General features: G+C 38.6%; 1 protein-coding gene across 10 annotated transcripts in view; it reads right to left on the bottom strand.

The window, feature by feature from the left end:
• LOC132123611 (BCAS3 microtubule associated cell migration factor-like) overlaps nucleotides 1-13341 on the bottom strand; it is a 233928-nt gene that overhangs the window by 81369 nt on the left and 139218 nt on the right. Inside the window, exon 24 of one of the 10 annotated variants that reach the window (XM_059534371.1) lies at nucleotides 7519-7754. The exons of 8 other annotated variants lie outside the window; for them this stretch is intronic. In XM_059534371.1, the coding sequence (XP_059390354.1) occupies nucleotides 7678-7754 (77 nt within the window). In that variant the 3' untranslated portion in view covers nucleotides 7519-7677. Of the gene's footprint in view, nucleotides 1-7518; nucleotides 7853-13341 lie in introns of those variants that run through there. One more of the 10 variants, XM_059534373.1, reaches the window with a different exon arrangement.

The following is a 13341-nucleotide window of genomic DNA, read 5'->3' on the forward strand; positions in this document are numbered from 1 at the left end:
ATAAAAGCATGTTTAGCTGTTAAAACAAGTACTTGAGCTCTCACTCCAGGAGGAGGTCTCCAACAAGAGCTTAGAGGAAGAAAGATAAGTATGAGTGTTTTCCTGGCAAGCCTCGAGAGGCTCCCCAGCGCACTTCAGAGAAAACATTTTGACTAAGAGTTCACTGCTATCTGTATTTGTATAATTTCTCCAGCATTCAGTTTACATTCTTCCGGGCATTTCCAGCGCTTTATTTTAGGAATTGGAGACAGTGGCTTTAGATTACAGCAAAATAAATCACGCTGACTTCTTGTTGGGCACAAATAAATGATACAAAGTGTTGATTTAAAAACAAAAATTTGGAAGTGGAGAGATATGCTCTTCCTGTCGAGGTTTCCGGAAATCCAGTAAACACACCGCTGTCTGTCACTGTGGGAGTCGGGACGAGTCACGGCCGAGCCACAGGAAGGGCTAGCAGTGAGTGAGTGAGTGAGTGAGCAAGTGTGTGTGTGTGTGTGTGTGTGTGTGTGGGTGGAGACCATTAGACGGTGGGGTCAGTATCCTTCTCTACATGCAAGTCTGTCCAGTTGCCAAGCGCCCAGCTGCCAGTAGGTGTCTGTTTACAGAGCGGCCCTGTCTAACGAAACCATTGGCTGCCCTTCATTTCTGCCTGACACACAAACACACATAATCAAAACAGCATATCTGACTGCTCCAATCCATGTTTAAATGAACATCCAATTTCATCTGACTCTGATCAGAGGCTCGGTTTGAACTGAGCATGAGAGGGCAGGTTTTAAGTGGTGAAATTTTTGAGAATGGGAGTTTGACTGAGAAAGCGCAGAGCTCTTTATTCTAATTCAACATGGCTGAAATGAACATGGAGGGGAGCTGCTTTCTTTCATTATAAGGTGAGGCCCTGTCGTTTCAAACATGCAAATAGGGAAAGATCGGTGGCCCCAGAACTCACAGTTGTGTTATACAGGATCGCTATTAGAGTTGTTTTGATTCCGATACTAGTATCGGAAATATCACCGATACCACAACAAATTCTGTCAGTCATCGGCGAGTACATGAACCCATATACCAATCCGATACCATTTTCTTAAACGACCTAGTTATGACCGCTAGCTTTGCCTAACTGCTGCACGGTTCTTCTTCACTGCTCAGAATGCATTGAAAACACAGGAAGTTGTGCTGTGTTGCCACAAGCAACCCCTGTTTAGAGCAGCGAAGAAGAAATGAAAACACGTTAGCAGCACTGATCTATATATGACTGGATCGCTCATTGCGTTCTAAACTGCCAACAGACAGTGTTGGCAGGAAGCCGCTTCTATGTTATAGATCAGTGGTAAGCAGTATGTCCGCTGTTTAGCAGTATTTCAGACTGGACCAACCAGACAGTAAAACGGCGACTAGGGATGCCACAAGTACTGGCACTTCACTACCAAGTCGGTGCTGAAAATTTAAAAATGTGATGATACCAGCGTCTCTGTAGAACCGGTAGTAAGTTTGAGTATATTCGTTACCCGCAGCTGCGTTCAGTCGCTTCCGTGTTAGTGTAAGCGCAGGGCTCCAGACTGTAGCCGAATATATATACTAGTGTCTGTGAATATTAAACGGCAAAATACTATTTAAATATTACTCCTGCAAATTCTAAATCTCTGTGGGTGATGGGCGCAGATGCGCGGGAGCTCGCAGTTTTGTAGTCTCATGCCGTGTGTCACTATATGAGGACACGAACGCATATACCGTCACTTCATGAGAATTTAACGTTTCATTTGAGAAAACTGTTCGGTTTAACGTGAGTAAATTGACAATATATTAAGCTACTGTTGTAGCCTACAGTAGATTTAGCTATGTCCATGTAGTAATAATAATACGTCTAATAATAATTATGCCTCGACGGTTCCTTGTTTTTTACTTGTTTTGTTGTAAAGAGATTATCTGATTAATATATCATTTTTTATATTATTTGTTGCAGGTTTTTTATACAGTTATATTGTAAAACTAAAATACCTTTTTTAGTTTGCGGTGTTAGATTTTTGGCTGCATTTGAAGTTCTTTTTCGCTTAAGAAAATAAATAATATTACTGTCAAATTCATGTCAGATAATAAAAATACTGCAATAAATACAGTAGTTCAATAAATACATGTATTTGTTCATGTTTTATTAAGGAATAAGTCTGAAGCACACCATAAAATAATTCTAGCAATTAACACAGGGCTAGTAGTATATACAGATACACACCCAGGTATCGGATCAGTACTCTGTATCGGCCGATACCCTGAGCCCAGGTATCGGAATCGGTATCGGAACATCTCTAATCGCTATGCTGCGGTCGCAGGCCTGTTTTATGTAATATAAGTTGATGACAAAACTGCAAACCACACAACTAAACTCTGTGATTTTTCTTCTTTTGTTCATGTAATAGATGTCTAAAATTGTCTTTTAAATCAGCGGTTCTCAATTGGTGGCTCACAACCCAAAGATTATCATGACAAATAAATAAGTTTCCTAACTTTACAAAGGAAGACAAGGCAACACATCCAATTAAATAATCAAATAATTTGGAGCTAAATCTTTGTCAAATCATAGAAAGTAGAAGAGAAAAAATGCCCTCAATCTCAAAATCCATTAAAAGTCCAAAAAATTCATAAATAATAAGAAAAAAAATACAACCCATAGTACACTAATTATGGGATAGACATAATTTCTGATAGCCACAGTGTGTTTCATGTAGTAAATTATGTCTTGAATAATAATAAAAAAAAAATGTTGGACAGCCAATTGATGTCCAATGCAAAAATCTGCATTATGAACACAAACCTGTTTAGAACCACTGCTTTAAAAAAAAAAAAAAGAAAAGAAGAAAAAAAGACAATATAACAATAAAAATGCAACACTAAGAAAGTAATAAAATCTGACACTAAACCTAAAGAGTGTGATTAAATGTGATAATCTTTAAATAAGCAGTCAACAGTGTAAATAAAAACTACACACCACTGCAGTCACGTCCACTCAGGCTAGAACTGTGCGAACGCGTGCATGTGAAATGTGATGATAGCTTTCCTCTTTCCTGTCTGCTGCTCCTTCCAGCACCACTCCCATCCCCCCATTCAGTTCATCTTAATTATGGCACAATTAGGCGCTACAAATGGCGTCAGAGCGCATGCTGTCCGTGTCTGAGCTGGGTCAGTGTTTCCAATTTCCTCCAGTAATGGGCCTGTGATGGCTGCCCCTGCTGTCCGCCACCCTGACCTCTCAGGTCATGACCCCTCAGCTCTGCTGGTGTGTTTAGAGCCCAAAGGGGTCGATGGTTGTCGGCTTAAGGGGGTTCTGGATTACCTCACATGCTCAGGAGAAACATACACAGCCAAAATGAGACAAAAAGCAACACAAAATGTCTTTGCATAATGTGTAATGGTAACCTGTACAGTCATCACTCACTTGTGAGGTTTTCGGATCATTAATATATATGATGGTAATGTCTTCAGTGTGATACGACCTGATTTCAATCGCTTTTACACATGTGCATTAAAATCAAATCCACATTTCATAATAATAACTAAGCCACTGCCTTCATACAGAAAGTGTGCATTTAAAATAAATGACCTGAAGAGCCGTTTCATTTCGAAACAAAACACACTATTAATTTTTCAAACAGGCTTTAAACGGAGTTTCATTAAAAAAACTGAATATGACATTTGCTGTGGGGCTTGAAAGAGAGGTACAAACTTGCCTCAGGCCTCTGCTATTTCATTGATTAATTCCCATCAGACCTCATAGAGCTTAATACATCAGCAGCTCGGTCTTCTAGCGGTAAACGCTCAGCGTCTTTCTCAATGAATATCACATGTATGCTTTCAAAAGGTTGCCTGGTTGTGCGGACCCTGTGTCAACTTCCCCTCGTGTCTTTCTATAGCCATTAGCTCCTGACACCGACTCACACAAGATACGCATTATGTGCCGTGGATCTATTCCCAAGGCTTCGGTGTGTACATTACTCTTTTTAAGGGGCCGTCTTCATCAGGTTCTGGAGCTTTAAGACGGCAATTACACATCCAAATGGGTTGAGCCGATGGTAACATAATATCCACACCAGGACCCCGTTACTTCTGTGCTGCGCGGGGTGTCAGGACAACAGAAGACAGAGAGAAGGTCATCAATTCTTATTTAAGACCTGTTTCATTCAGTATTTGACAAGGCATGGCTATTAACTCGAAGCTGAATGGTTTGTGCAATTTCCCAATGGTTCAATTTTTTTAAATGTACTATTAATAATTATATTATGGAAAAAAAAGCGATAACGTAACTCTCCCAGAAAAAAGATTTGCACAAAAAAAAGAGAGGAATGGCTGACCACAAACACCAATATCACACAGCAAGAGAGAGGATTTCGAAAACAAACAAACTCTGAGTATTCATAAGTATCAATAAACAAAATTCTTCCGTCTCGGAAGCTTCCTGCTTTATTTGATTAAGCGGGGCGAAAAAACAGAGCAGTCATGCTCATTGCTTTTCTTCCTCTTCCCTTTCCCTGCAATCTTCTCTGTGCCTAATGGGAATCGGAAGTTTAAGTGAAGCTGCCTGGCTAGCCTCGGCCTAACCTCTCCATCTGGAAGGGAACTTGCCAGCCTTGGGGCTACTCCCAACCCTTCCCAGCTGTTGAGTTTGGGGCTTTTGTTTTTGTGGGCTTGGGAAAGCATATTTTTATAAATGATTGCCATATCCTCCTCCAGCTGCTGACCCCGCGTCTGTCCCTGGTTCTCATTTCAGCCACGACTGACCCCGAGTATCCAAGAGCAGAAGCCTTGTGCTGAGGTAAATGCAAGCAAGGAGATTCGCCTTCAGAAAAACTTCCGCTACTGACATAAAGAGTGAGTTTGTCTCCAAATCCTTCCATGACAGACTAAAGCGAGATTTGATTAGAGATCGCCGAGCGCGCATCTGCTGCAGGCCTGGTGTGTATGAGTCACTAAGCATGTGGTTTGTCTCATCACTCTCTCTTTTGGTTTTAATCAAGGCGTCTGTAGCAGGGAGGAGTCGACCTCTTCTTTTTTCACAGACTCAACTGCCAATGAGGTGTAACTTTGGTTTCTATGGAAGCCTGAATAATACTACTCCCCAGACTTGAAGCAAGTGGCAACAAATTAAAAACCATCTCTAAATGGCTGGTACGTAATGTTGTGTTGACCTGGTTATGTGCCTTTTTTCTTTTTTTAAGATGAAGGGAAGTGGCCCAAGGGCCTTAGTGCAAAGGAAGGCAGGCATCTCAGTTTGTGAAAATTTTAAAGCCTTTGTGCTACCTGCACACCAGAAATAGCTGTCACCAATCCCTGTTCATGGTTACAGCAGCTGTCAAGCGAAGCAGGAAGGCTCAGCATTAATTAAAATTACATTTGCTGTTAACGCATCGCTGGTGCAAATAAGCTGCATATTTTGCGCTGTCGTTGAAGCATTGATGAAGCTGCCAGCTCTCCATAATTCATCAGGCCCTGCCACCTCAGGTGAGAGCTGCCCACTGTAGAGCCAAGCGGTCCTGTTCACAGCGTGGCACTGCAACACACACACACTATTCTCAGCACTTTCTCTGCTCGGCTGCTGTGTGTAGTGCACTGCTGGGTAATTGCATGGTAATACTTTATTATGGCAGCACTGTAATTTGGGCACTGGACACTTCAAAGGAAAGCAAAAACCTCTTCACAGACAGTGCAAATTACTGCGAGTACACATAAGCCCTGCTTTGTTTTGACTGGTATTGTTTTTGGCCAAGTATCACGGTCCAAAATAAACACGGGCAGCGATCTGAGCGTATTTTCTATCGTATAATCGTCACAACTGATTATAAAGCACAGTGGTGTGGCGTGAAAGAGTTAAAAAGTGGATTGCGCCGTCATGCAAAGCCAAGAAGTATAAAATTCAGTATCAAAAACTTCTGAACGCAGAGGTCGTAAATGGAGCTGGCTTGGCCACGAGCTGGTGAGACGAGAGCTGACTGGAGGTACCATGCAGCTGGAGGACATCCATCCTCACAGCAATCCACAATCACATGCTGCTCATTTCTGTTTCCCGCTCAAGTAAAATTTTGTGAACAAAAGTTCACATTCACAGTTGGGCTTTAGTCTGTATGCTTCTAGTCTGTCATTTACTGCCGGCATTAAGGGAGTCATTCATCAAAAAATGAAAAATCTGTCAGTACTTTCTCACCATCAGGTTGTTTCAAACCTGTATGAACTGCTTTCTTCTGCAAAACATAAAAATAGATATCTTAAAGAATGTTTCAGCTGTTTTTGTCCATACCTTTGGTGTGACAAAACAAACAACCAGCAAGTTTCCTATTCACAATGAACATGCGATTTGCAACTGCAGAAATTATAACTAACTTAAATTTAAATAAATTCATATAACTTTAAAATATTTACCATTATAAAGTTTGGTGTCAGTATATACTTCAGCAATAAAATAGAACATTTTACCAAGTACCACGTGGGGTCAAAACAGCACTGGACCCTACTGACTTTTAAGTGCATATGATACAAAATATTTGCAACATTTTTCGAAATATCTTCTTTTATGTTTTACAGAAGAACGTCATACAGGTTAGCTACAGTGATATCAGGGGATACAGAAAAACAAGAACACTTGGCACATTCAGATACAGCACAAATTTACAACAGCCTGACTAAATCCTGCAGATGATGACAAAGTTCAAACATGGCAAGAATCTGTTCATTAAAAATGCAGTTCACACACACAAACACATCCTATTTTTCAGTCCTACTGTTGTGTATCTTACACACGGGTGCACACATGAAGCCGGTGAGGTCTTATGCGCAAGCTTCATCCAAAATCTATTCCAGCATTGCAGGTGGTGTTCCAACAAGCTTATAGTGTATGTACACTCCAAAACAACATGCCGAGATAAATGGATAGTTGGGGCACAAAAGCAGAAAGAAGAATCATTTCTGAGCATAAATATTTCAATATTTTATTTGTATTTTCTAGACCCATTTCATAGACACAGCTCCAACCAGTCATACACATGGCACATTAGTAACAACATCACAGCACAGTGCACAGGCCAAAGGTTTTTTTTTTTTTTTTACCATTAATTCAATGAATATCTTTTACAACATTCTGAGCAGCAATACTTGAGATTTGTGTTACAAAATGTTTATGTTAATAATGTTACAAAGCACTTATATTTCAAATATTTCTTTCTTTCTAAATTTCAAAATAATATTGCTTTATGTTGCAGAACACTTCCATAAAGCTGGCAGTGGGTGCGCTCCGCTATTCAGTAGGTGATAAATGTTACCAGATCAAGGGAGCTAATGACTTTTTGTGCCTTTTCTTCTATCAGACCAACTCATTAACTAATGAACACTGATCTGTTTGTGCTATGTGCAGGCTATGTTTAAACACAGTATAATCATGACTTTTTGCCACCTACTTTTGTGGCCCAGCCCTGAAATCGGTACAGTGCAATTCTCCCCTTTCTGAGAACATAACTTTTAGTCTCAAAAAAAAAAAATGAGCCAACTGGCAATGAAGATAAGTGTTTGTTACATGGCGGTCATTATTTGCTTTTTGATCCACATTTTGCACTAGCGCCCCTACGCACACCGGTGGCAGGGGGTGTTGTGCTGGGCTGCGGCCCTCCTGTCTCGTGTCCTCTCCTTTCTTCTTCAATCTCACACATATTGATGGTAATTCAATGAAGGGAGAAACGGAAGATGAAAGGGGAGGAGTGATGGATTGGTTGTGCATGCTTAAAAAAAAAAGAAAAAGTCAGAAATAATAATAATTTATAATAAAAGGGAAAGTCGGTAATGATAACTGGCAGAAAGAGCATCCTTTAGGAAATACCTGCAGAGAAACAAAAACACAAAGGAAGAAAGAAAAGAAAAAACAAGCGTGTGTTTAATGTCAGGTGTACACTCCGACAAGTGTGCAAGTTATTCCATTATTCCTGAGCAGTGTTGGGGTTAATGTTGAAGTAAACAATTATTACTACTGTTTTATGATTTAACTGAGTAATGAGTAAATAACTGTTATTTATTAAATGTACATCATATCACCTTTTTAAATAAGTGGTGTTACTTTTCTATTCATTTATTTTGACCGACATTCCATTAAAAACATTTTAAATTCCCATGTTGCATTAGATGTTAAAAAAAAACTTCTATTGGATGTGCAAGATTAAAAAAAAATATTTTCTTTCGATTTTGATTCCAGTGTAAATACACTTACTTTATGCCACATTAAAAACATTTTTTTTTGTGGTATGGCCTAAATGCCATTGCATATTATATGCACTTAAAAATATCACTAAATAGAGAAAAGATTTAAGTAACTTACAATGTAGTACTTTTCATTATGATTACCACAATATTACAGCACGTTTCTTTTGAAAGTTACATCCCCCAACACTATTCCTGAGTGAGTCTATGTGGTGTGGGAAAGAAATGCACATTGGGAAGAAAAGGCAGCGCTTATCCATTTAATGTATGAACTCTCATGGACCTGTCAAGAGACTGTGCTATTAGCTTATTAGAGTCATACCGCTGCTGGATTGCTCTCTGTCCGTTAAAGACATTAGCGGTGAACACAGACTGTACATTAACACCAGCGAGAGAATGCCGGTAAAAAGCCAGCAGAGATGTGAGGTAAACCGCCATGAAGTTTCACCGAACATCAAAGAAGAGCACGACAGGAATAAAATAAAAAAAAGACGAAGGCTATAAGCATGCATTTAAAACACAAGAAAAACACGTGTGTTTGACTGTTGCTCGTTCGACTTGTCAGAACAGTGAAAGCGAGCAAGTGGCGTGTGAGTGGCCTGTGTGTGTGTGTGCAGACGCTGGGTGAGGGTAATGATTGTGCTAGTCTGCAGACCATTTATTTGGCCATCTTAACTCAATTAAAAGAAAATAAGTCCGTCATGACCTTCAGCTGAACTGCTCTCTCAGCTTAGGTGCCGCTCCTCACAGGGCCAGAACTGATGTTCGAAAGAGCTATCAGTCAAGGGCTCTTCTACACCTACAGTACGCGCATACTACTATTCACCTAAAGTAATGTATTAGGGTATGTTCTTCCTCTTACATTCAGATAATGTGTTAATTTAGTTTTACACTGTATATGTAAATGGTGTTCATTTCAGCTTGAGCATGCAGTGCATATATGGCGTACATGGAACGGAGTACATGGAAAGATTATTAAGTATAATTTTCTTTATCAAAACTGGTAGAAGTTGTAGTCATTACTGTTATAGCCATAAAACCTCCAGATCGCTGCTTTTTAAGCTAATCAAACAAACTAGCCAATCAAAAAAGGTTCTAATTCTGATTACTCTTACAATTCCAGTTTTTCAGCACTTTTTGTCTTATGTTTAAAAAGCTGTAAAGATACGTGAGAATTAGGTTCCAGAACCAGCTCCCGATACCTGGTTCCACTGGCTTTTGAGTCAAAGCTGTTCTCTTCCAGTAGTAGAGTAGCAGGGCCTCTGCCTCAGGCTCAGAGACCACGATATAAATATCTCCGGCCTGTTTGATATGCAGCTACACGGAGGAGTGTGGCTGGGGTGAGGGAAGGAAACACTAAGCACTGCATAAATCTAGAATGTGCAAAATCTTCACCAGCCCAGCAGAGAAGAAACACCCTGCTGAAAATATCAACCAGTGACAGTGCAGTAAAGGGTTACCAGTCCAAAGGGGGAACATAAAGGAAGTTTTCTATCAGTACTATGCTGTGTTCTTGTTCCGGTTGTGTCTCAAGGGTCGGGACCAGGCGTGCTCTCATCTATCACCCGCAGAGCACCCTCAGGGTAAGTAAACATTTGTGAAATTTTGAAAAGTTGGTGGTTATGTCCTGAAAAGAGTATGACTCATTCTTCCTGTACTGCACATGCTATGAAACACAGACTGTGCCAGCCCATTCATATGTGTTTAAGCAAACTCTCAGCAGTGGAACAGGCTAAGGGGGTCTTTCTAAAGCTGAAGCTGGGCACAGTGCCATCGATGTGGCTAAATCAGTCTGAGCCCCAGTGTGCCGGCTGCAGGCAGAGCAACGCAGAGCTTGATGGGTTAATCAAGCTCAGAGATTAAGAGTCAGTACAGCTGTGAGATGAACACACAGATCAGGGTGAAATGATGATATTGTTGATAATAGTAATGCTAAAATAATAATATCAAGGTACTGTTTATGTAAATATTATGTAAATATTGCTATTACTATTGATATTACTAATATTACTAATATCAGCAGTATTGAATTGTCTAATATAATTTTTTTTAAATAAATGAACTATTTATTTATTTATTTACAATACAACAATACATTTCCATCATCAACATTAATAATAATAACTACAACAACAGTAATAATAAAAACATGATCAACAACGAGAATTAAATAGTTTCTAAAATAAATAAATAATATATACATAAAAATATGTATTTATTAAAATTACAAAAATTCATTATTATTATTGATATTAATATTAAGGCTATCAATATGTATCACTGACCTGTATTTATTTGTTTATTTAAAATACAACAAAATGAATTTTATTACTGATATCAACAAGTATTGTGTCTAATATAAATATATATTTTTATTTAAATAATTTATTTAAATCCCAAAACAATACAAACTATTGTTATTATAATTATTGATGATGAGGATGATGATGATGAAAACAACAATGAGAATTGTTTAGTGTCTAATATAAATTAAAACAATTAAAAAGTATATTTATTTATCTATATTTGACTAAATACATATTACCACTACTTCTACTAATAATATGAACAAGTATTGCATTATGCCAAATATAAATATATTACGGCATTTTAAAAAACACTTTTTAAGTAGAATTCTATTATTATTATTATTATTTTTATTATTATTATTTTAAAATATAATTCAACAGTCCTAACAATAACTGTTGTAAGCAGGTTTCCTGTAACAGATCATATCACAGATGTCGGGTGTTTGAATCAATAGCCGTAAAACCAAAGTCCAGAGAGATGGATGGAGGGAGGGATGATGAGAGAGCCCTTGGATTGACTGACCCTACCACGGCCACCTGGACCATCACCCCCCCCCCCTTCCCCTCATAATCAGAAGGCGTCAGACAATCCTTCAAGCACAATGTGAAGACAATCCCACACTGTATTTGAGGAGGTGTCAAACAGAGTAAATCCCCTCAGCCCACGCATGACCATAAAGCGCAAAATTAATCTAGAGAGGAGCAGGGGTTAAGCTTGTGGGACAAAACCAGGTCAGTACAACACAATGCGTCTCCTCTCCCCCTCTTCCTCTCCTTCACACATATTTACACAAACACATGAGCAGGAGAGACACAGACAGACGCCGGAGTCCAACAGCAACAGCTGTTTATGGTTGTCCGTTTCCAGCTAATTTGCTGAAATAGATTTAACAAACGGCAACCTCATTTGTGTAACAGACGATATGGTCGTCACTGGCATTCAAATGCATTCATGCCTAGTCCACAGATGCTTAAATGTAGTAAATTTGAATTTAAGTGTAAATAACAGACAGATAATACCTATGCAGGGTTTTACTACAAATAAGAGCTCTATGAAAACCGACAGTATAAATCTCTGCACTCATGTTTATGGAAATTCACTGCTGCTAAGTCAAATAACAGTCAATGTGCACTGTTTACTTCCTCGGTTATTTTTACTGCCTATATCCATCACAAATAGAGAGAAAAAAATGGTGCTAAAAAAAAAAAAAAAAAAACTAAAAACAAGTGAACTATTAAATCTCCCTAGATGAGCTGGCACAATGAGGTGGTGGAAAAAAAGTGATGAGTGGTTCAAAACAACTAAACCTTTGCTACACGGCTTAAGCAATCCATTAATTTGCTAAAGATGATAAATTCAATATTAACCAGCATGTTCACAGGAAAATGTCCAAGCTGGTCTGATCCATACAATAAAAGTACATGGTACATTTTCATTGAATAACAACGTAAATTCAGTCTGTTCGACCTATATAAATCACTTTTACAGAGTTATATGATGTATCTTTCTGGAGCTCAACAGCCCTTGATCCCGATCCACTTTCATTGTATGGAAAAGTGCAGCTTGCTACATCCTGCTAAACATCTCTTTTTGTGTTCTACAAAATAAATAAAGTCATAGTTCTGAAATAAGATGAGGACAAGTAAACAATGACAGAATGTTTATTTTTGGATGAACTATCCCTTTAAGCTTCAGTCATGTCTTGTGGCATACTGAGTCTTTGATTCAGCCGAGGAAAAGCTCCCACTGAAGGGATTTTATTGAAAACATGGACCGGCGCTGCTCTCCCCAGGTCTGACACCAAAGACATAAGCAGATCGGCTGATTAGAGAGACGAGCCCCAGACTCCTGTTGTAATAAGATGCAAGGCCATGCGTCATGGTGCAGTCTGCCAAAACGTAAAATAAGATGACAGGCCAGCAAAGCCAGTAACATTACTTCACTCTCTCTCTCGCTCTCAGAATAAAAGAGCTGGCTATGATCAGGTAGAGGTAATGTGATGTAGACCCTTGCCAAGAAACCATACAGATGTGACTCTGGGGGGGGGGGGAAGAGCTGTCTCGGCTTTCTCTGCTTCCGCTCCTGAGGGAAACAAATTTCCTCTTCCATCGTACTCGCTCTCTTCTTTTTACCAGACTCTCTTGCCAGACTCATGGACTATAGGTCAAAGACCTCGCTGGGGATCTGCTGCTGTTAGACGCAATCTCACAAGCAAAATATGTTTTTTTTTAGTCAATAATGGCGAAAGATGCATATTATGATGATAATTTAATTTTAGAAGATTTTGAAGAAGAAAACTCTAGAAAGAATAGAATTGTTAAAACTAATCATAATAATGTCTGGGCTTAACTTGATTGAGCTGCATAAGCTGAAATGATTTTTTTTTACTAAACAAATTACAATAATTTGCTAAAGGGTTAATTAAATCACCCATACAAATGCATCCAATACATATAAGATTAATCAGACATATACAACATAAATGTAATGTTACGACTTACATTTGAACAAAATGACCTGAAATTTTACCAGTCAGAATGTGTTAAGTCAGATTGTGGATAAGCTCTTTCCATAACAAAAAAAGTTGTTTTTTGAAAACAATTGTTTTCTCATGTTTTGTGAAATGTTAATGCTTTTTTTTTTACAATTATAATTAAATCATAAATAAATAATAAAATTACTTCAAATAAAATAACTCATTTCCATCAAATGACAAAAGGTATGACTAAAATAAACAAATAAATTAAGTAATTAACATTGGCTACATCATTGTGGGAGATTCCTGACATAATGCATAACTCTTGT

Source organism: Carassius carassius, chromosome 41, assembly GCF_963082965.1.
Source record: "Carassius carassius chromosome 41, fCarCar2.1, whole genome shotgun sequence".
Lineage (NCBI taxonomy): Eukaryota > Metazoa > Chordata > Actinopteri > Cypriniformes > Cyprinidae > Carassius > Carassius carassius.